The sequence below is a fragment of the Phasianus colchicus genome, chromosome 7 (assembly GCF_987193195.1).
Source record: "Phasianus colchicus chromosome 7, bPhaCol1.hap1.1, whole genome shotgun sequence".
NCBI classification, from domain to species: Eukaryota; Metazoa; Chordata; class Aves; order Galliformes; family Phasianidae; genus Phasianus; species Phasianus colchicus.
The window spans coordinates 26,171,646-26,193,858 of record NC_143442.1 but is presented as its reverse complement, the minus strand read 5'-3'; the positions used below and the strand labels follow the sequence as shown (position 1 = coordinate 26,193,858).

At 37.1% G+C, this 22,213-nt stretch overlaps 3 protein-coding genes across 15 annotated transcripts in view; 2 read left to right on the top strand and 1 right to left on the bottom strand.

Annotated features, from left to right (window-relative positions):
* The window catches only part of KCTD18 (potassium channel tetramerization domain containing 18), a 14,781-nt gene extending 6,876 nt beyond the window's left edge, over positions 1-7,905 (bottom strand). Inside the window, exons 1-6 of one of the 6 annotated variants that reach the window (XM_090144247.1) lie at positions 7,821-7,905; positions 5,241-5,412; positions 3,861-4,072; positions 3,052-3,245; positions 1,817-1,911; positions 1,275-1,377 (exon numbers count right to left, since the gene is read on the bottom strand). In XM_090144247.1, the coding sequence (XP_090000373.1) occupies positions 1,275-1,377; positions 1,817-1,911; positions 3,052-3,245; positions 3,861-4,072; positions 5,241-5,412; positions 7,821-7,856 (812 nt within the window). In that variant the 5' untranslated portion in view covers positions 7,857-7,905. Of the gene's footprint in view, positions 1-1,274; positions 1,378-1,816; positions 1,912-3,051; positions 3,246-3,860; positions 4,073-5,240; positions 5,413-5,570; positions 5,836-5,870; positions 5,991-7,535; positions 7,625-7,820 lie in introns of those variants that run through there. The other 5 variants (XM_031601199.2, XM_031601198.2, XM_090144248.1 and 2 more) reach the window with 5 other exon arrangements.
* On the top strand, positions 6,127-22,084 carry SGO2 (shugoshin 2). Of its 6 annotated transcripts, none has more exons than XM_090144216.1 (10): positions 6,127-6,969; positions 7,797-8,138; positions 8,444-8,629; positions 10,178-10,353; positions 10,737-10,814; positions 11,117-11,199; positions 11,583-11,641; positions 12,396-14,390; positions 16,422-16,569; positions 18,066-19,840. In XM_090144216.1, the coding sequence occupies exons 3-10, from the start codon at positions 8,488-8,490 to the stop codon at positions 18,169-18,171; spliced, it is 2,787 nt and encodes a 928-aa protein (XP_090000342.1). In that variant the 5' UTR covers positions 6,127-6,969; positions 7,797-8,138; positions 8,444-8,487; the 3' UTR covers positions 18,172-19,840. The 6 variants fall into 6 exon arrangements, with proteins under 6 accessions (XP_090000342.1, XP_031457044.2, XP_090000341.1 ...); XM_090144215.1 differs by lacking the exon at positions 6,127-6,969 and adding an exon at positions 22,003-22,084 and having other exon boundaries at positions 7,809-8,138; positions 18,066-18,214; XM_031601184.2 differs by lacking the exon at positions 7,797-8,138.
* Positions 22,079-22,213, top strand: part of LOC116233962 (aldehyde oxidase-like) — a 40,349-nt gene continuing 40,214 nt past the window's right edge. For all 3 annotated transcript variants that reach the window (XM_090144214.1, XM_031601182.2, XM_090144213.1), the window contains exon 1: positions 22,079-22,213. In XM_090144214.1, the coding sequence (XP_090000340.1) occupies positions 22,154-22,213 (60 nt within the window). In that variant the 5' untranslated portion in view covers positions 22,079-22,153.

The window sequence follows — 22,213 nt, the reverse complement described above, 5'->3', positions numbered from 1 at the left end:
ACTGTCTAAAGTAGAGAGTAATTTTTAAGTAACTCAGAGAACCATTAAAGAACAGAGTAAGGTACACTACTGAAGCACTGACATTTTTCAGGGTGCTTGCATTTTGGATTTCAAAAGATCTGTGAAATGCCACAGGAATCCATATCAAGAGAGAAAGAATGTAAAAGTGTAATATTTCTTATCATTACTCTTAGAAAGGTGTGGTGACACTTCAAGCAGAAAGCCTGCAAATAACCAAGTGCTTATAATGAATCTAGGAAGGTTTTCTTCAGAGCCCTAAGGTAAAAATGTGTTCTTGAAATCTGTACATCCTAGACCAAAAAAACTATTAAAACAAAAAGGAAAACTTAAGCATTCAAAGACTTGGTGTTTTAACAGCTGCAGTGTAGTACAGGTAAAATGTAATCAGTAACTAGATTAATTCACAATAATATTTCAAGATGGTATATGCTCTCACAAGGATTACTGCAGGTAATTAATACAGCTTTTTGGGTACAGAAAAAATAGAGAAGACAAAGCAGAGAAATGGGAGATAAAAAGGCTAAGGTTGCAGCGGAGTGTTGAGGAATATATGTGTTTGGCAATCAGTCCAGTGGTCATGCTTCTTCCTTAATGAGCTATGAAAAGCAAAGAATACAGTATCCCAAAATGATGGGGAGATGGGGATTTTCAGTTGGATCACTGTGCTGACATGGCTCTGTGGCTGCTGCTGAAATGACAGCATGGCCAGACAGATAAGGTAAGCAGGATCCTCCTTAGATAGTAGTAAGATGGCTGTTGAGTGGCTCAGACAACTGTGTAGATGCATCTGTGAATGCTGCTTTTAGGTAATGTATTGAGAATGGAAGTGTTGTCAGAAGTATGACCATAGAACTGGAAAGAAAATATTCTAGCGTAAAAGTAGAGCATCTTAGAAACATGAAAATCACCTAATCTTTTTAAAAAAAACTTTTAAAACTTTTAAAAAAGTTTCAATTAGCTAGTCCATTTAGCTAATGTTGTTCTCTACTTTTTGAAATGACTCCTTTCCACTCTTAAATGATGCTTTAAAGGCTGTAGAATAGAATTTCAGCAGCCTAGAAAAGGTAATTTACTGATAGCAAGATCAGTTCTGCTTATGAGCTCTCAGTGAATATATTACGTGAAAATGTCAATAGGAACAACTAAGAAAACATAACTATTCAAAGAACCTCAAATTACACACACACACAATATATATATATCTTTGTGCTGTTTTCCATTTCATGCTAAGCCACCTATGCAGGTCAAAGTACCTTTTATGAACTGGAGGCATATGATGCAAACTGCCTTTCAGAGAGCGCTCTTCAAGAGTCCAGCATTCAATGAGCTCCTGGGGCACTCTCCAGTAGCTGACACCTGCATTTCAAAGGGACATTGTATCACTGATTGTATCACTGAGCAGAGAGAACACAGTATTGTGTGTACCTCCACCAGATTAAATGAATGCATGTATTTTATTATGTAGAATTTCAGCTTTGAAACTATGCTGACAAGTACCCGTGCTTACAACCAGCATGCCTTTAGGGTTTCCACCAGAGTGCTCAGGGTCTCCATCACCTCTTGCATGCAATGGCTCTCGCTACATCTATTCATATATGTTAGCTCACGTCAGCTCATTAGAACATCAATCAAAACTTTTTGTTTTCCCTTCAAATAACCACTCTATTGGAGCTTGTATGTGTCACATACTGAATTAGTGGAAACATCCATGGATTTTATTATTGTATATTTGGCAATGTTTTTTTTTTTCTGTAAAAAAAAATACTGAAATAGAAGCAAAGAATTAATACTGTACCTCTTCCTTCCCAGGTGCCGAAAGCATCCATCATCTTTTTCAGTTCAGCTTCAGAGTAATAGCTCCAGATGTATTGGACATTATTTCCAGCTTCTCTAGAAACATTGTTTGTAAGGTAACAGTTATATGGTAAATCTACCTAGGACCCCAAAAATTTTACACTGATGAAATAGTGTTACAGCTATTATTCTTTTACCAAATTCCAACTATGAAAGGATCTAGTAGTAAATGTTTTGGAAAGTGGGTAAGAAAATGTTACTTAGATTTCATTGTCATTTCTATCAGAGTTTCAAATTGCCACTCTCCTGTTGTCTGCACACCTGTGAATGCCTATTGCTGGAAAAGGTATTCAGGAAAGAACAGATGTCCATGAAAAAAATAATTACAGAACTAATGGTGTAAAATTTATTCTTCTAACTATGAATCATATTTTCAAAGGGAAAACACAGTAGAAGGACAAATACCTGAATTACTATGTATCCAAACATCTCAGAATAGATATTCATTTTCCCAGCCTAAATTTAGGAGAATATGTATCTTAATTATAAACATGATGCAATATCAAAAGCTCTATCTTAATCATGTTTCAGAAGGTATACAGTAAATTACACTTCTGATTCAGTACTGTGGGACCAAGGGAAAGACAAATAGCTTCCAGGCACTTGGAAGTAGTACAGGTCTACTAATATCTAAAAATTACTACTGTAAAAATGCATTAATACTTGTTGAAATGTACACATCCTTTAAAGAATTGCAATAATTTCATCTTCAGAAAAGCTGTGTTAAATATTTTTAACTGCTGTCATAGCAGACAGCAAAATAGAACCCCACAAATCCAGCTTTATGAATATCTGGGGGGACGTTTTCAGGATTCAATGATAATTCTTGGTGTAAATATCACTGATAACACTTGATGTAATTATCATCCTAAATTGTACCGTAATTTTAAATGGTTGAGACATTTTAGAAATAGCAACTGAGATCTTAGAGCAACTGTGTGCTCATGACCTTCTGTAGCTTTAATTCTTTTCCTTTATGCTTAGTCTTCATTTTGTTAAATCTAAATATTATGCTAGCTGGGTGTTTTCAAAGCAGGAAATAATCTCATTCCTGCCAGTGATTTATAGTGCAATAATGCTATATTAGCCACATAAAATAATATTTAGGTATTATTATGATATGTAAGTCTTCATAGTCTTTCCATAGTGCTTTCGTGAGTTTGAAAGTCAGCTTACCTTTTGTAGATGCTCTTACTGTGAATTTTTGTTCCTAGCTCCTTTTTAATTGCATCAGTCCCATCAGCCCTTGTGGCATACACACCAATAATTTTACTCTCGCAGCTTGCCCCAGAAGTGCTGAGATAGTGCAGAACCCAAACTGTAGGCTTGGTGCAGATTAAATTATAAGAATCACAGAAATCCAGCAAAGCCTGGAAAAAAAAAAATAAATAAAACCAAAAAGCAAAAATATTAATACTAGTTAAGTTCAGTTTTATAAGCTTTCATTCTGAAATTTTCTTAACTGAACTGGTGGCCTCTTTTAAGTTTATCAAGGATGTAGTTTATCTAGGCTATTGTGAGCACTATATCTTATTGGATGATAACAGAGAATGTCCAACAAGTAGGAGAAATTCAAAGAGAGGCAACAGGAATACCTGAAGATGGGGCAAACCCTCCATTTGATAAAAACCTCAAAGTATGGAACTGCTTTATGCTTTTCAAAAGGAGATGAATAAGGGAGAAACTGAAGAACTATAGAGAACTATACAATGTCTTTCCTACAACACAAGTTTTCAAAGCAGACTTGCACATAAGAGTTAGCTTTAAACTGCTGCTGTAATGTAGTGGTGGAAAAGCTGAGTACTTGACGGCTACGACTGTGTTATCAGTTCTAGAATTTTTTATCCTAAATCTCAGAATTATTTGAAGAGGTAAAAAAAAAAAGTGCTAATTTGTGCATGCATACTTTTAGTACCTGCTGCTAACAAATGGTGTGATACATCTTCAAAAGAGTACATCTTTTAAAATACAAGAAATATACAGACCTTCTTAAGCTCCACATTTGACCTTAAAGAATATGTCTCCATTTCATTGGCCAAATGGTCAGACAGACTGTATGGATAAGGGATGCCAAAATAATCTGCTTCCTCCTGCAATGCAATTTGAATCTGTTTATCTTCAGGAATCCGAACTTCTCCATGAAGATAATCCAAAAGATATTTAAACAAGCTTCCATCTCGATCAATCAGACAGGCTCCTGAAAACATATACACGATGAACTTAAGATGCTGCTTCTAAGAAGTGAATACAGATTTCTTGCATTATACCAAATCATTAAGTAAAGCTTTTATATAAACTTAGTCTTTTCACTTAGGTAGGAGAAGTAACTAAGTATATTTGCTCTGTTATTTTAAAGCTGCTACTTTGTTTCCCTGGAATAATAGTTATTTGAAGATAAAATTCATAGTGAAGAATTTCTTGCTTGTTTGGAATGTCAGGGATATCACTGATCTGCACAGGACCACGCCAGTATAAATCTCAGCTAAACTGCACTTAAGTGCTTAATATGCTAAAATCTTATTCTAGGAGCATTTCTAGAATTTTTATTTATTTATTTATTGCTATTGGAGAGCTTTTTTTTTCAACTTTGTATCTAAATGTAAAAAGTAGCACCAGCTTTTGTATGTATCAACATCTGGATCTTGCTTAAGTTTTACAGTTTTGTTTCTTTCTTTCTTTCTGTCTTTTCATGCTGGGCTCAATGACCACACAAAATTGCCACTCAAACTGTACACTGCTGTATATAATATGCTGTTCACTGAAGGATGATAGTAAAACCCTGCCTGTAAAAAGTTTCAGGCATTTCAGATATTTTAAACTGCCAGAAGTGGGCAACAAGAAGTCACTACTGTCCATCCAGCATAGTTTTAGAACTGGCCGTACTTTGGCAGTCACTTCCAAGTCACAAACAGGGGTGAAATCTGATTCATGAATAGTTTTATTCAAGTTTTCATATCAAACCACACTGGTAAAAAATGCAATCTTTACTGGGTGCTGAGGCATTCTGAAACAAAGATAAAAGACCAATCTCCTTATGTAATGAACAGACCAAGTCAGATGCCTTGGGAGAATATAGGAAGGCATAAACAGGACCCAAGTTAGCACTTATACTGTAGTAGTGTATTCGACAATTTTGACTGCAACAAAGCAGGGCTAAGTGCTGTACAAACATGTATGTTTGCAAACAGGAACAGTCCTGTGGAATTCCGATGAATTACTCATAAGTTATGCACGCATAATTCTGGTATTCAAGAAGCTCAGCAAATTGGAAGAAGAGAGACGCAATAAAATGGATATGTAAAAGCATGTATTTACCACAGAGCTCCCTAGGCGGAATGTTTTAGGTGCAGCTTTAACATATTTACCAGACTCATCCATTTTTAGAGGAAAGCGTCCACTAAACATAGAAGCTAGCATGGAGTCCTTGAAGCGGCACAGGGACTGGCGCCTGGCGGTGTACAGACATCCTCGCACATTCAGCCGTAGGATACCCTGCTCCTCTGCAGCCTTGTCCTCTTCCATTGCATTTACTCCGCGCTGTAACAGATACAAAGAAGTGTCAGTCTAATGCTAAGACCGAAATATTACACAGAGATCCAAGCGTTAGCTCAGCTAACACGCCTGTTGCATGCTGCTGTAAATCAGATTTTAAAGTGTATCAGCACAAAAACCGCAAAATTCGAAATAATGCTTACACCTTCACTATAAACAACGATGATGTTTATTTTGCTGGAAAACACGGAGTTACTCTTTCGAGGCATACGGAGAGGCAGATTTGTGGTTAGTACGTGTGAAAGACGCGCTAGAAGGACAGCAACAAAACGCATCCTAGGAGCTCTCGGACAGCCGCCCTGCGCAGGCCCGAGCGCTCCTTCCTGCGCCGGAGCCGCTCGGCGGGACGGCACAGCCCACCCAGCCCTCCGCCAGCCGCGGGCGCGCACACGCCGGGACGGCACCTCCCAGCCGCGCGCGGGGCGGCCGCCATCGCGCGTTACCTGCGCCGCCGCCTCCCCGCGGCCGGAGCGGGCCGAGCGCCTCCGGGCCTCCTCGGCTCCGCAAAATGGCGGCAGGAAGGGCCGGGCCGGGGGCGTGCGAGCGGAGCCACCGCGGCATCTCCCGGTCGGGGGCACCGCCGGCAGCCCCGACCCGAGCCCGCAGGCAGCCCGCCGGGCGCGGCTTCGGTGCCTTCGTCCTCCGAAGGGAGGCGTGCGTGCATAAACTCGGCTGCTCTGTAAGGCAGAAACCTTTTTTCTTTTTCATTTTTTAAATCTTAGAGCACGTTATTAATGCTTTAATATATTTGAAACATCCTGGACAAGTGCAGGCTGCTAGGTGCTTCCTGTGCACTCATGCACAACAGTTTACAGAGAGTGTCCTGCTAGAAGTGGTTCATGGCTGTGGTGCAGTTGCTTGCTGACCAAAATGCTGCATGAACAGACACACAGTTTCAGGTTCTCATGATAAGAGCCTGATATATTGTAAATGCCAAATTAATAATTGTACAAAATGTAATAGTGCCAAACTGCTGGTTTCCACAAACATTCTGGAAAGTACTTGAGCTGCCTGTATGTGTAGAAGAGAGATAAAACCTAGAATATTAGCAATTCTTCTAATTGGGACCCGAAGCCCATTAAATTAGCTTCACGCTGCATGTGCAGGAACATGCCCATATCATTTTTAAGCTTTTAGAGCTGTTACAACAGGTCTGTCTTTCCCTTCTTTCCTCTCATTCTTACTCAGTTTAAAGGCTGATAATGGTATCTCAAGTGATTGCAAACCAGACTTCTGCTCTATTTAATGCATGCAGACTGTAAAGCCTGGCAACCCTTTAGGCTCTATCCCCCTTTAAGCAGCTGGCAGCTAACTGAGGATTTTCACGTGTGAGAAGTTCCTCAGCTCAGTGCAAAGGAAAGTAGCACCCAGGTGGTAACACAACACTTATTTTGCTTATTATCAGCAGTTGTGACATAAACATTAGCTGGAGGCAGATTGGTGATTGCTTCTTCAGGAGGTGGGACTGCTGTAAAAGTAAAGGAAATGAAATCTCATGACTGGAGCTGGGTGAAAACACTGCCTGCCTGAAAGCAGAGGGAGGTGAGTCACAGTAACTTGACTGACTTTCTGTTGTTACAGTTGCATGATGTTATTCTGTTATTTTCTCAGAATTTACAGTGGCTGCAGTCACTGGAAGCTGCTTTGTGAGGGGAAACGTACCACAGGTGTGTAAGGTGTGCTGGGTCACATTTGTGTTTTAAAAGGATTGTGTAGAAGCATGAAGTTATGCAGCTTCAGGACCATGCTGAGAAATTGTGCCAAATCTTACTTGGAAACTAGGGGGGAAAAAAAAAATGCATGGTTTATTATTGTTATTACTGTTTCACCCTTCCACATCTCTGTAAATTTTCAAATAAATTAAAACAGTAACTTTTTTCCTCCTATGTTTTCACAAAACTGTTTACTATGTATGTATTAATCCTTAGGCCAACTGCAGCAATCAGTCTGCCTGAACTGCTGGCAGAACTGTGCTCACAAGGGGGAAGAGAATGCATGTGAAGGGAGTGTTAAAGCATGTGGGCTGTGCCTTTGGGATCAGAGCAGACTCCGGAGGAAAGCATTTTGCTGGGCTAAAGTACTTCCTTCCATCTGCCAAACCTAACTACCTGAAAGGGATGAGATCAGCCTTGCTCCAGTTCTATTGCGGGAGCCTCCTATGCGTGTCATCTTTTGTTTGCAAGTCTATTGATGCCACTTTGATAACTGCCTTGATAGCTTGGTTGTCACTTCTTCTATTGTGACTCCTTTTACAGGGACTATTTCACAAAAAAAACCCTATACATGAAGGCCCCTCTTGTATGAAACACTACTCTGTAATGTAAAGGTTGGCATTTCAAGACCGAGTGTAATTCTTTGCTTCAAAACAGAAAGCTGTGATGAGCAGGAATCACCCCGGGAGCTGCGTTTGTGCTGCAAATATGCTCCATTCGTGCACAATCAGATGGTGGAGGCTGTTTGCTTTCCCGCGAGGGCGGGCGCGAGGGTTACCCGCCGACGGCCGTTGGGCTCGCGCAGCCGTTAGCGGCCCCTGAGGCGAGGAGGCGAGGCGGGAACGCTGCCCTCTGGCGGCGAGGGCGAGGGCGGCTGAGGGCAGCGCGGCGACGGCGGCGGGACACGCCTCCTCGGAGCCGCTTGCAGAACATCGTTCGCTACTCCAACGAACTTTGCAGCCTGGTCTTTCTTGCTGTGTACTTCAGTATTTAACACCCGTAACGCGCTTTATTTAAAAAAACTTACTTTTAAAATTTGGCCTGACGAAGCTGATTCGGTTACATTGTCAACTGATGTAAACTTTTGCCTTTTTCTTCCCCACTCCCCTCCCCCCTTCACTTTTAAGGGTAGATCTGAATAGATAACTTGATGGAATGTATGAAAGTAAAATCTCTCATCCTTTTAGTCTTCATATTTGTTAATAAAACGTGATAATGTGACCTAAATCTTGGATAATCTCCTCATAAAGAGATAATGCAGCCTAAGTTCAAAATTTGTGAGTGAAATCATGTGTCATTTGCAGATTCCTCTTGCCAGTGTGCATTCCACCTGACAAGGTTCATCTTGATGATGGATAAACTAGCAACTGCTAAATTATCTGCTGCTTTTACTTCGGGTGCTGTCAGAGGACACAGGAAGAGGGACAGAGCGTTACAAACTGCAAAGCTGAATGCTTCTTTGGCATCTAAAATCAAATCTAAATTATTAAGTAAGTTCCATTAAAGTAAAACTGAAGCCTTTTACTGTACTTAGAATATATGACTTCAAAGGGAAGAACAGTTGTATCTAGCATGATTTGCTGAATGGCTGCTGTTAAAAAATTTGGTGTATTCAGTACTTCTGGAGAGTATGAAGGTTAAAACACATGGTTCTAATTTGATTATTTATCTAATTCTCTACATAGTTCCAGCGCTTTTTCTTTGGTGTGCTAGTGTTTTTAAAAAACATGCTCAAATACATCTCTAACATCTATGCTTTATCTTGAGCATCTAAAATCTGAGGTACCAAAATGAGTTAAATCAGTAACAATTTATGACATAGTTGTCATAGCATTACATGTTCAATTCTCATTTGCAAAATGGCATTTGTAAAAATTCTTCATTGAGACACTTAGAAAATCAAAGAATACTGCAGGTGTTAACAGGCTGTTTTAAGCACTTGTCAGAACATACTTTGCTTTCCCAGTCAGCCAGGGTTAAGTTAAAATACGTTTTTTTTTATGCTAGATGTTTAAGTCCACAGCACTATGAATATCTCAAATCTTCTTCTGCAAAAGATAGGGAAAGTGTAGTTATAGCAAAACACCACTATTTCAGAGATCTCTGGTTCAAGTAGCACAGCTAACTAAATCTTGATTTCTGCTTCTCTTCCTGTGAATGATGCAGCAAGACTTTTAATGTGATTTATACCAAGAATATTAATTTCAGTGAAAAATAAAACAATAGTATTGATGAGTATTGACATGAGATTCATGTCCCTTAGGAATCTCCATGTTGCAGAAATGCAAATAATTCACAAAGCCAAATAGTAATTTCAAAGCATGATGTTTGGATTCACAAGGTGCAGCTGTTGTTGCATGTTTTCCTAAGCAAAGAAATGAAGCCCTGCTGATTTTTGGATGGCATGTTGCAGAAGTAATAGCTTAGGACAATGAATAAATATAGCAATAGCACTTCATGCTAACTTTGCTCCTTGTGGTTTTGCTAAAGAGTGTGGCCAGGCTCATCTGAGTTAAAGTTAGCCCTGTGCACACTATGAATATGAAGCAAAGAGTTTATCTTGGTAATACTCTGTCACTGAGGAAAAAGTGGAATAGTAGTTAAAAGGTTTGGTAGCAGGTGTGAGTAGGTAAGTTTTCATTACAACAGTCGACGATATATTTCTAAACTTCTTTCATTTCTGAAATCTACATTCTTGCACAAAATGTTTAAAATTCTATTTTTTCTTTGTTAAAAGGTAGGAGGCATTGTTATGCCTACAAAAGTATACATTTTAAAATGATACATTTAAAATTCTTAAAATATCTTTGTTTAAAAAAAAAATAATAATAATATCCAGGCAAGAGCAGAATCTTTGCATGAGACTCAAAGCTAACAGAAGACTTCAGAATGGCAGCCAACAAGGAACAATTTTATGTCAGGCTACTGTTCTGCCAAAAAATATAGATAAAAATATTATTGTGTAGTGAGACTACATAAAGAGAGGGCCTGGAATTGGAGCTGTTGAAAATAAAATGGTATGATTTTGTCTCCTATAGATAATTCATCAATGTTGAAAGTATCTTTAAAACAAAATAATAAAGCATTAGCTCTGGCTTTGAGCATGGAGAAAGAAAATTCTCGGAAGCTGAAGAATGAGAAGATTTTTCTTCATAAAGAAGTAGAAAAGCTGCAGCTTCATAATATCCTTCTTCGTCGAAAACTAAGCTGTTTGGTATATTGCCAATAGTGTTTAAGCCTAGATCAGCTAAACCAAGCTTTCGTCTTTTATTGAAACATAATATTGCTTCTCAAAATGGTGATTTCAAACACTTGCATCTCAGATTTTTGAAGCTGTCATCTCATAGCAAATCACTGGTTTTTTTATTTTCCTTTCTTAGAAATTTTTACACTAACCATTTTATTCAAGAGTGTATCTGTATAACCATGGTTATTTCAGTGTCAGCGTAATTTCTGTATTAAAAGGTATTGAAAATTTAGTTTGTCCTCAGCTGAGTGAAAAATTACAATATATATTCACCTTTATATCTTGTCTTTTTTAGAAAAAAAGTAATTTAAAAGACACTTTTATATTTTTTTTTCTTCCTTTGTATGCAGAATAAAACTCTTAGAGAAATAGGAGCATTTTTGAGTGATAACCTCTTAAATGCAATAGAAATAAGCAGTCTTTCTGAGGTAAGACTTTTTTTGACTATTGCTATATCAGAATCTACGCAATAGCTCCAGGATAATATTTTCAAAATATGTAAATGACTAAAATGTTGAAATCATATATGCATTTAAAAACATCTACCCCTATTGTTTAAAGTAGAGGTGAATCCTTAGTCCAGTGAACTCAGTGGCATTTCACTGCTATAGGCAGTAAAGATAGAGGATTTAATCTCGTTTACAAAAAATCTGAAAGTTATGTATCAGACGAAATGCAGTTACTTGACTTTAAAAAAAATACTTCTTCCCCACTGTTCTTCTTTTGAAAGAATCTTCAGAGTTCTTTTCCTCTGTCAGACAGTCCAAGTAGCTGTACTGATGACCAGGTGAAGAGTACATGTCAGTCAGCGAGGTAAGTTGTATTAAATCTGGAAGCTGATAAGTATGTGTAGATTTTTTTTTTTCTTACAATTAATCTTTTTATGATCTAGATTTTTTGAGGTAACTAGAAACAGTTTCCTATCTAATTCAGAAACTATCTGCAACTTGTAATGATCAGGGAGATAGTGGGAGGAAATATGTGTTTGAATAACGTGCTTCTTTCTACGTGAGATCTCACCAGCATAAAGCAGATGAAGTGTCATAAATACCATTGCCCCTAAGACAGAAGCAGAAGTGCATTTCATACCAGAGTTTTTGTTTTCTGTTTTTATATATTACTAAAGAAATGTTTTAAACAATTGAATATTATGGTATAAAACATAAAATCTTCACAGTAAACTTTTCTCTCTTCAGATTTGTAGAATTGCCAGTGAAGCTTCCTTTACTTGCAACATCTGCTGGAAATCAGCAAGGTAGCTCTTCTGTGTGTGATATAGCAAATTATTTTAGTAGTACCACTATTTTGTCAAAGGAAACATGTTCAGATCAAGTTCAGTTTGCATCATCATTGCTTTCTGGTAAAAGTAATCAAAAGTTAAATGAAATAGATCTGATGGAAGCGACCATTGACAAAATCATGTTTTTTAGGATGCAAGATGTATTTTCTGTACACCAAATAGCTGTTTTTCGGAGCTAGATGACAGTTGGTATGAAATAGTTCATTATTTGATGTGTAATACAGAAGACATAGTGAGGTTGCTAAACTGTAATACGCTACTCAGAACCAGCGACCACCCATAAGCACAAGTGTCTCAACTATAACTTGTAGACTATTGTTCATTCAAATAACACACATAGAAGTGTAACAAAATTAATGTGAACAGAATGGCATTGTGGTAGTTAAATAATAGCTGCAGAGGTCATAGAAAACAAATAAGATTTTTATTTCATAGAATCATAGAATTCTTAGAGTTGGAAGGCACTGAAGGCCATCTAGTCCAATTCCCCTGCAGTGAACAGAGATGTGCCCAGGGCCTGATCCAGCCTCACCTTGAAAGTCTCCAGAGATGAAGCATAAACCACGTCATTAGGCAACCTGTTCCAGTGCCTTACCACCCTCACAGTAAAAGAATGTGATTTGTCATTTTCCAAGCTTCCCATCCAACTTTCAGTAAGGTGTCTTATTCTGACAAGCTGCTAAAGTTTGTCTTTTTTTTTTTCTTCCAGAAAATCAGTTTTGCACAGAACTAAGCAGTAATAGTGCATTCCTAACTCATGTCAATAATGTACAACCTCTAAGACAGTCTGAGGAGTTTACAAGACAAGATGATAGTTCATTGCCATTCTCTGGAAATGTGACTGAAAGAAAGAAATATGCAACACATTTTGGGTTAAAACCACAACTTTATGTAAAGGATTCTGGTAAAAAATGTAGCTCAAATCTGCCTCCTCATGGTGGCAGCAGCAGCAGCAGCAATGAGGTGAATGTGAAGGAAAGTCCAAGTGACTTGCTTCGCATCATTCCTTCACAACTTGAATTTAGCAGTGAGTGTAAGGAGATGCTTCCTATTGATGGGATAAAATCTGAAGAAACTGTTTATGATGCTGATATGGAGTTGACTGCCAGTGATGCAGGTGAACTGCTCACAGTTGCATCAAAAGACAAATTACATAAAAATAATAATGCCAATTCTGGTAAAGTACTGGCAAATTTCAGAAAAGTAAAATATTCTAAAAGTGAGAAAGAGAAAGTTAAAAACAAGACTGAAGTCAGTTCAGATTTTTATGCAGAAGAAAACCACACTAGGACTGACAATAACGTTTCAAAAACTACTGATCCACAAACTCAGCTATTCCAAAGTCAGACAGAACAGCTACCTACACAGAATTCTACAGAGAAACAGAATTTACCAAATACCAATGACTATAATCAAAACCAAAATTGTCTAAGTAAGGATAAGGATACTAGAAGAACATGCCTAGTTAGCCTAGTGCATCAAAAACAAGAACAAGAAGCAAATAAAGAAAATTCCTCAGAAACATTGGAAGATGTGGAAAACAAAATAATAAAAGCATACTCAAGCTTATCTAGTAGTGAGATCCCACCTCAAGTTTGCTATGCTGAAAGCTTGACCTTCCAGGATAACAGCTCTACTGTACCACCTTTACAGCAGGACTTTCTACCTGAAAACAAGAACAGTGTCAGACTGCTAAGAAACAGGAAAACCTTTCAAAACCCTTCAAAAATGAACACAGCCAAATACTGTGAATTTGATCATGGGAAGTATGAAGAATACGGTTCAAAAAAGTCTCAAACAGACAGGTGCAAATGTGACAGCAAGAGAAAACAATACCAGAAGAATATTATAAAGAGTAAATGCAACAAAGAAGGTGGTTACAGACAAAGAGAAACTGAAAATGATAGTGTTAATAAAATTATTCAAAAAGTAGATCAAAAGAGTGGTAATTTTTCACCAGGCAGATTAAAACGTACATTGGCAAAGGCTGCGCGTAAAGCATATGTAATACCAACTAAAGATCTTACTAAATTCTCACTTTGCAAAAGTGAAGAATTAGAAAATAAGGATGCATTGTGCACACAGACTGTTCATGGAAATAAAATAACTGAAACCCAGCAATCTCAAGGAGCTTTAGTTGCTCAGAATGATATGGCAATGAATATACCGCAAGTTAAAGCCTCCACACGAAATTTTGGCAGCAATGCTGACACGTTAAAGAGAGTAGATTCCTCACCAGCAGCATGTGAAGAATCTAACATTAGTAATTCTTGTGACAATCAAGTGAAAGAAAAAGGGAGCCTTAGTTCTGGTGTTATGGAGAGCAGACAAAAAAAGAATTATTTCAGACATATTGATCAGGGACAGATGAATTTTTTGAATGACCAGGAAGTCTCTCATGAGATGGACTCCTTTATAAACAAGTTAAAACCCACAGTGCAAAAATTAGAAATTTTAGAATCCTTACCTGTTGATTGTTCTAAGAATATAACAGTAAGTACGGGTAGCTTTTTCCAGAAAGGTTTTTCTGAAATGAAGCCCACAGCTCTTGATAACCTTAATGCTCCCATGAACTCTATACTGAAAAATTCAGAAATGTCAGGGAATACTGATCAAGATAAAGCACCGGTTTCTGGAAAAGCAAATCAAAAATCAGATCATATTTCTAAAGAGATTTCTGAAAAGACTTTGACACATTGTCATGGTAAGTGCATGAGAATGGGAAAAAAATATATTTTAAATTAGTTTCTGCATGGAGTAATGATAAAAATATCTTCTCTCAAAACTATTCCACTCATTCCTTGCTTACAGTGGATGAAATAGAAGTGAAAAGGTAAGGCTCAAAATCATTAAAATGATTCATATATCAGTCTCAATATATTTCAAAATTGTGATAACTAATATACCTGCTACTTTGTAATGTGTTCCAAAAAGACATTTTGTCATACAGGTTAAGCAGTCCCTGTTCTTGAAGAGCAGTTATAATTGGAACCTGTATTCAATTTGCACAAGAATGCTGTATGATTCAGAAAACTAGGATTAAAAAGATAAAGTAACTTTAAGTTTTATACAAGAGAAATTTCAGTATATACTGTTCCTTTCATAGATGGGGAACAGAAACAAGAGTAGTTTTCATACAGTAGGCTTACAAATTCCATATTCAGTGTTACAATGTAGCAGTACCAAAATAGGTGCAAGAGAAAAGCCATCGTTCATCTGGAACACGTGAGTTTCTTCTGTGTGATCAATAGTAAGTATTTTCTGCCTCAGGCAATTTAAGGTGGGTAAAGACTTCATTCTCCAAATGTGAAAATGTGAGGGTTTTAATTTCTGTTCTATTGAAAAACTGCATCCCATATGTTCTCATCTGGATGTAGTAAATCTAAGACTTGACCTGTATCAGCAGGGAATGTATGCTCCTGGAAGAAACTGACAGGAATACAGATTAAGGCCGTGTTTTTTTTTTATCTTGGAGTGGTACCTGTATTAAATCCCTGTGCTCTCCAGAGAATCTGTGATCCACCTTAGAATTTTTTTGAAATTTGGGGTAATGTAATAATTTCACTATTTCTCCCAACTTATCAAAATCTTTGTCTCCAAACTAAGTATTGAGGTTTAGTCTGGCATTCTGCATTTGATCTTAAAAAATTTTGCAATATTGATAGTGCTTTTTCTGAGGCCGGTTGCTTCATAGTAGGGTATTGAACTTTCACATTTGCAGTGACTGAAAATGCAAGGCATCTCAAATAGCTCTGTAGTACACAGTTTTGAAGATAAGGAGGTTCACTTAATGACCTTGCTGTGCTTTGTTTGTGCATACACGCTCATAGAGCAGGTGCAAAGTTGAAAGATGTTATTAGTTGTAGACAATTCTTGTACAGTTTGATCCCTTCACATTACACACGTGTGCCCTCCCTCCTACATTTAAGGCCATGATCTGTCTGCAGTTTTGTTTTTTTTTTTACTGTAACATTATATCTGCTAGCTGCAGATTAGGGCACCTCTGGGGTTTGATTGTGTCTCAAGAGCATGGTAGACCTCAAACAGCTCCAAACTAGGTTAGGTTGAAAGCTGTTGTAATACCCTTCCCTTTGATCACATTCCATTATTTGCAGAGCACCTTGAGCACAGGAATAACATCCAAAGTATCTGAATTATAAGAAATACAAGGGCTGCTCTGAAAGTAATATTTTATTTCAGTACATGACATCAGAGGCAGATGCTGGCTGTATGTTCTGACAAAATGGCGTCTGACATAGCCATGCAGAGAAAGCAAAGGTGCGTCACTGAATTCCTCCATGCAGAAAAAAATGGCACCCACTGATGTTCATGAACACTTGCTGAATGTTTATAGAGACCAAACAGTGCACATGAGCACAGTGAGGTGATAGGTGGTGCGTTTCAGAAGTGGTGACAGTGAATGTGAAAGACAAGCCATGTTACAAATACACAGCGGTCGCACCATAAAATGAAGACTGTCTCAATCAACTTATCTGTGCAAATCAGCTAATAGTGATAACTATGATAAAAAATAGTATTTTCTAGCTGAGAATTTGCTCTATCAAATACTGTTATTGTGCTCTTTGTATCTGTTGTAGTTTCCATGGAAATAAATAGGAAGCATTACTTTTGGAGTGACATATATACTAATAACAGATAATTATGAATTGAAATTTTACTTAACAGTTCAGAAAATATTTAAAATGAATCATATAAAATATTCTTTTTTCCATAGGGAGAACAGCTTTGCAAGATGTGACAAATACTAGTGAGTTTTCTCACACTTCCTTACCTAAATCCTCCCAGATTTTAGAAGAAAACTCAGCAGAACCAGTTAGACGAGGAAGAGCTGCTATTTGCTACAAAGAACCCCCTCTAAACCGGTAGGTATCAGATGGGGAGGGGTGGTTTTGTTTGTAGTACATAACTTAATTAAGATTTGCTATTAAAACCCTCAAATTCCTAAGAAATTAACTATTTATTTTGCAAACTGGAGTGGAATGATACCTCAGTGTTCATGTTTCCTGTTAGTGTGGCAGGATTTCTAGGTGCCAGAATCAGATATATTTAGCTTATAGTTAAACTTTTTATACCAGTATAATAATGATGAGTTCTTAATATTTATCATGACATAAACCCCTTTGCAGGTGTACAGTTGTAAACATTATACTTAAATGTTACACTTTTGCCATAAAAATGCCCTTGTAATAATGCCAAGCGACCAGATAATTTCTGTAATGATATTACAGAATTCTGTGGTCTTCCTTGAGCTAGATATATCTAACTTAATTTGAGTTTAAGATAATTTATTTTAATAATTATTTTAATTATTTTAATTTAATAATTAGTTATCTAACTCAGTGTTCTTGCTCAATTCAGTAGCACAAGATTTCCAAGATTTTTTAAAGATATGGCATAGATTGTCATAGCTATTAAAAATTAAAAGAGAAATTCAAATATCCATTAATAAAATCTGTGTATTTGTACAAATTGTGTACCTGTAGACCTAAATCTCAATGGACTGTTAAGTTGAAAATAACTCCTGAACATATTCAGACAGTTTTAGCCACCACTTTTTGGTTGTTGTTGTTTTTTTAAACCCTAATTTAAGGAAAAAATATCTTCCATTATATGTGTATTGATTGATTGCATACTCAGGAGCTAAAGACTATTGAGATTTTCCCATTATAGTCTGGAGGATTAAAGGGTTATAGTTACTTATTTTACAAGTCAGGTGCAGAAGGGAGTATGTTGGTGAAAATGAGGGGAGAAGAAAGTAAAACCACAAACTGAAAATTTCACACAGTATTTCCATACATCCACCAAAGAATTTTGTTTACCTCAATAAGCAAACAAATAATTAACTGAGGCACTGAGATTGTGGACAAATAGAAGCTAAAAGCAAAGTAAGAACTGTCTATAATTTTACCACCAGTTTGTTTGTTTTTCAGAAGTATTTATGAAATGGTGTTTGTAAAATTGCAAAAAAAGAAAAAAAAAAAAAAAGGATTATAGTTGCATTTTTGCTCTACTAATTTTAATTGCATGCTAAATTGATGCTGTGATATTATGCCATTGACACATTCTCCTTCTGGATGATAAGATTTTATATTTCTGGAGAGAGACAATAAGGCAAAAATAGGAAAAAAAAATTGGAATTCACTTGAGAATTTAGATTACATGACTATGATTTTTAGCATTATTTTCAAAAATAATGTTATCTATGCCTTGCTATTTCAAACATATTTGTTTTCCATAAAATAAAGTTCTTTAGTGTATCTAACTTTCAGTGGGATTATTTAGCACTTGCAATTGTTTTTATAATTATATAGATATATGGTGATATTCACATGATATTTTCTATTTCTTTTGTTCACAGAAAATTAAGACGTGGGGATCAGTTTACAGATACACAATTTCTGCATTCCCCAGTCTATAAAGTAAAAAAGAAAAGAAGCTTTAAAAGTAAATCAAAATTTATTTGAAGAAGACAAGAGAATTGTCTTTATGAACAGCACTTCTGAAATGGTACTTTTTTTTTTCCAAGAAAATATAGTTTAGTAGTATAGGATGCTTATTGTTATTAGATAAATGTAAAACAAAGACTTCAAAATGGAATTTCTCAGAAAAGACCCACAACATAAAGGACATAGAACTCTTCACCAAAGAAGGCAAATTCAGGTTTGGTGAAGGATCCAGTCTTGTGTTCTGAATTTTTGCTCAGTAATTTATAATCTGTTCAAAGTATTTGCAGCACTTATTAATTTGTGAGAAAAGTGTAAGTTTTAATGAGAATTAAAAAAAAACCATGTTTGGGAATTATTGTGATTTCTTTATATATACTATGAGCAGAGTAATTTATCAATGCTAGCTGGAACAGATATAAGCATCCCAAATATAGGTGCAGAGAGCCTTGAGTTGTTTTTATTGGTGGTGGTGGTGGTTTGTTGTTGGTGGTGATGGTGGTTTGGTTTGGTTTTGGGGATTTTTTGCTATTTGTTGTTGCTTTTATTTGACAGAGTCACACTGAGATCTGAATGAGGAGATCTCATTTTTAGGAACTGTTGACAGAAACCCAGTATCATGCATATGGGTCATAGGCAGTGCTCATAGCAATGCTTTGAGTTTCCAGTTGAGACTGTGCTAGTGTGACAAATACTACAACCATACAATATCACTCAGCTATCAGTTTTTAGACCAACTCCCCTCTGGACCATCATCAGTCACTTCTGCATTCTGTTATGCCTTCTCATGAGACAAACAACTTTTGGGTGATGTCTAAGTTATAAATGCTGCCAGCTGCAGGCTGTAGCTTATAATCCCCATAAATTCTGTGGATTATTTTGGATAAGGTTCAGATTCACTTTGGAACCAAGATAATTGTATCTCATTTTTAATGAGACACAAATAAGTTACTTGGTTACAGAAAGTGATTCTTCACACGGTATTAATCAGATAAATTAATGGAAGAAAAATCCATGAGGAATTACTGGAAATGCTGTTTAATACTTTATTTAAGGTTATTCACTTTTTAAATCCTTCACAGACTGAGCAGTTCTACAGTAAGCTAGACCTTTGATCTCATCTGGTAACCTTTTATATGTAATTGGTACTCTTATATTTGTAAAATTTAACAAACAAACAAAACCCAGTACTCTGTACTTCATTGTAGCTTTTGTAGCATTGTAACCTGGGTGAGGAAATCCTGGTTTCTGTATGTTTGAAAGACAAAGTGTTTGAGAATAGTCAGGATGGATTTATGAAAGGAAGATCATACCTGATTGAGTTGATAACCTTCTGCAATGAGACCATTAGCTTGGTGAGTGAGGGGACAGCAGTGAATGGTTTTTACCTCAACTTCAGTAAGGCTCTTGCCAGGATTCTCAGCAGTCTTTTTCTTTCTGAAGAGGTGTAGTAATGGATGGAAACATAGATTCTATCTTGATCCAATATTATTAAAGAAAGAACTATATACACTACTATATGCTTCTTTGTGTATCAAGATCGCTAGCTGCCTCATTAGAATTCCAAAGGAAGCATCAATTACAAATTGTATTCCCTGTACTGGCACTGCAGCAGCGAAACATGTAATTTCATTTATTTGTTTGTCCTAAATGGTTATTTCTCTCTATTGCCTATGGTTTGAAAGCTAAACAGAGAAGTGCAGGTTTCTTTTCTTGGGGGGGAAAAAAAAAGGAAAAAAAAAAAAAAAAAAAGGATCTTTCGGAGATAGTCTTAGTTATTTTTTCAGCGAAGTTCCTGCTGTTCAACACTGTCTCTGTTATTACCAGTTAGGCTGCTGTTGTGTTTCATGCAGTTTTACATGAAACTGTAAAACCTGGGCTTTATGCCTTACCTTCTTCAACTTGCATTAAGTGTAGATATCTTTCAGAGTAAGAAAGGATAAAGAAAGTGACCTGGAAGAGGGGGGAAGTTACTTTATGTACCTCAGAAATCACATCCCTGTTATTACTGCACTTGTTTCATTGTTTTCCATCCTTACTTTTGTTGCTCAAGTTGATGCTATACACAGAGATAATATTTACTCTTAATATCTAAGATCTACTTACTTTATTTATTCTATAAAATGGCCACTTGAAGCACTGCATGTAATGTTGGAATACCTGCTGAATCTTCACTGTGTGGTTTTTTTACTAGATCCACTGGTATATTAGAAGCTTTTGCAAGGAAAAACCAATGTAAAAACAGGTCAGAATATTCCAGATAAAACTGCATCTGTGGCTGTCACAGGGATTGAGATCTTTCTCTTTTTTTTTGCTAAGGATAAGGTACTTCAGACTTCTTTTTGTAGCATCAAAATTTTTTTTTTTCCTCGTGTTTATGCAATTATTTCTTAATATATATTTAATATTTTCATTTACCACTGATTTTGTTTGTTTTAAAATTTTTAAGAAAATTACTTCAGTGTACTTAAACAGTGATTCTATAACCCACAGCTGTGCAAGTGGCCCTTATAAATGCTTAGAATGTCTTGAAGCTAATGAAGAATATTTTGTGAGTAGAAATTTATGCAAAATTTCCACAGGGCCTATGATCACTAATTTGCTGGGTTTAACCACAATTCAGAGTTACTTTGCAGACTAAACTGTTACATAGGTGGCTCCAAAATTAATGCCTCCTGTTTAATTCTTTCGGAACTCTACAAAAAGCACAACAATACTATTTGATAGAGAAAATTCTCAGCTACAAAACACTATTTTCCAACAAGAGGCTGCATGCTGTGCTTGTGAAGGCTTGCATCAGCAGAGCTGACCCACTGTTGCCACTGCTGAAATACATCACCCCTGCCTTGCAGTGCTCAGTTCCACTGCTTGGTCTCTGTAAACTTTCAGCAAGCATCAGTGAATGTCAGTGGGTGCCATTTTCTCCACACAGAGGAATCTGGTGACCCACCTTTGCTTCATCCACACTTCCAGGTGAGATACCATTTTGTCAGACTGCCCCTCTGCTGCCTCTGTCACACACAACAACGTGTAATGGGATACTGGTGTGGAGGTTCAACCTCTACTGCCATACCACCAACATCCACTTCTGGCACTGTGAACCATCATAAGAAAATAGGAGGCATTATTTTTCAGAGTAGCCCTCATAGAAAGTACTAGCAGTTCATTTAGTTCATTTTGCTCTATGGGAACACGTGCCCTTTGTGAAAGTGGAAGATGTGTCTTAATATTTTAAGCTAACTTAACAGAATGAAGTAAAAAAAAATTATACGATCAACTCACACATTAAGAAAAAAAGTGACTTGTAACTTTCCAGGTCACACAAGCAACATTAATTAAGTAAAGCTACTTAGCTCTTCTGCCACTCATAGATTAATATGTCAACTCAGAGGAATCAGCAAGCTCTCCATCCTTGAAACACCTGAAACATGTTCTACTTCTCACATCAGTCTGAAATACCTAAATTTTCCTGAGAGATTTTGCTCTATTTTATTAAACAACAAAGCTTTGTACTTGAACAAAAGGCACAACAGGTACAATAACTGCAACAGCCATCTCTTATTTGACCAATACATAGAATCATCTGTCCTGAACCCAGGTTGCTGTGGGCATGTATGCTGCAACTCAGAAGGACCCTGAACAGTTCAGGGAAGAACAATCTTGCACCCTTAGAACCTCTTCTGTGTTTTCCACGTGGAAGTATTTTTTAATATATAAATAACGCAACACATTGAAATTAATCAGGCTAAAGTATTCCGAAGCTTGCGTTTGAATTGCGTTGCTGTAGGAAATTTAAATCAAAAGTTGTATTAACGCAACGAGCACCCACCCACCCACCCACTTCTGTTTGAGTTTGGCAGAGCTCAGCCCCGCAGGCCGCCTCCCACGCTGCCCGGTGTCCGCCCGCTGCGGCCCGGCCCCGCCCTGCTCGCCCAGGGGCTTTCCGGCTGCTGCTGCCTCTGCCTGCGATATTTGCTGCCTGGAGGGTTCCGGGTTGGACGCTATGTCTCTGCAAGGGGCGGTAGGGGCTGCGGAGTTGATTTTCTATGTGAATGGGAGAAAG

What these genes read in the sequence shown, in the direction of transcription:
- SGO2 (XM_090144215.1), top strand. Translation starts at nt 8,488, where the DNA reads ATGATGGATAAACTAGCAACTGCTAAATTATCTGCTGCTTTTACTTCG. An exon ending in AATCAAATCTAAATTATTAA is followed by an intron (nt 8,630 to 10,177) that starts GTAAGTTCCATT and finishes TGTCTCCTATAG; the next exon opens with ATAATTCATCAATGTTGAAA. An exon ending in GACTTTGACACATTGTCATG is followed by an intron (nt 14,391 to 16,421) that starts GTAAGTGCATGA and finishes TTTTTTCCATAG; the next exon opens with GGAGAACAGCTTTGCAAGAT.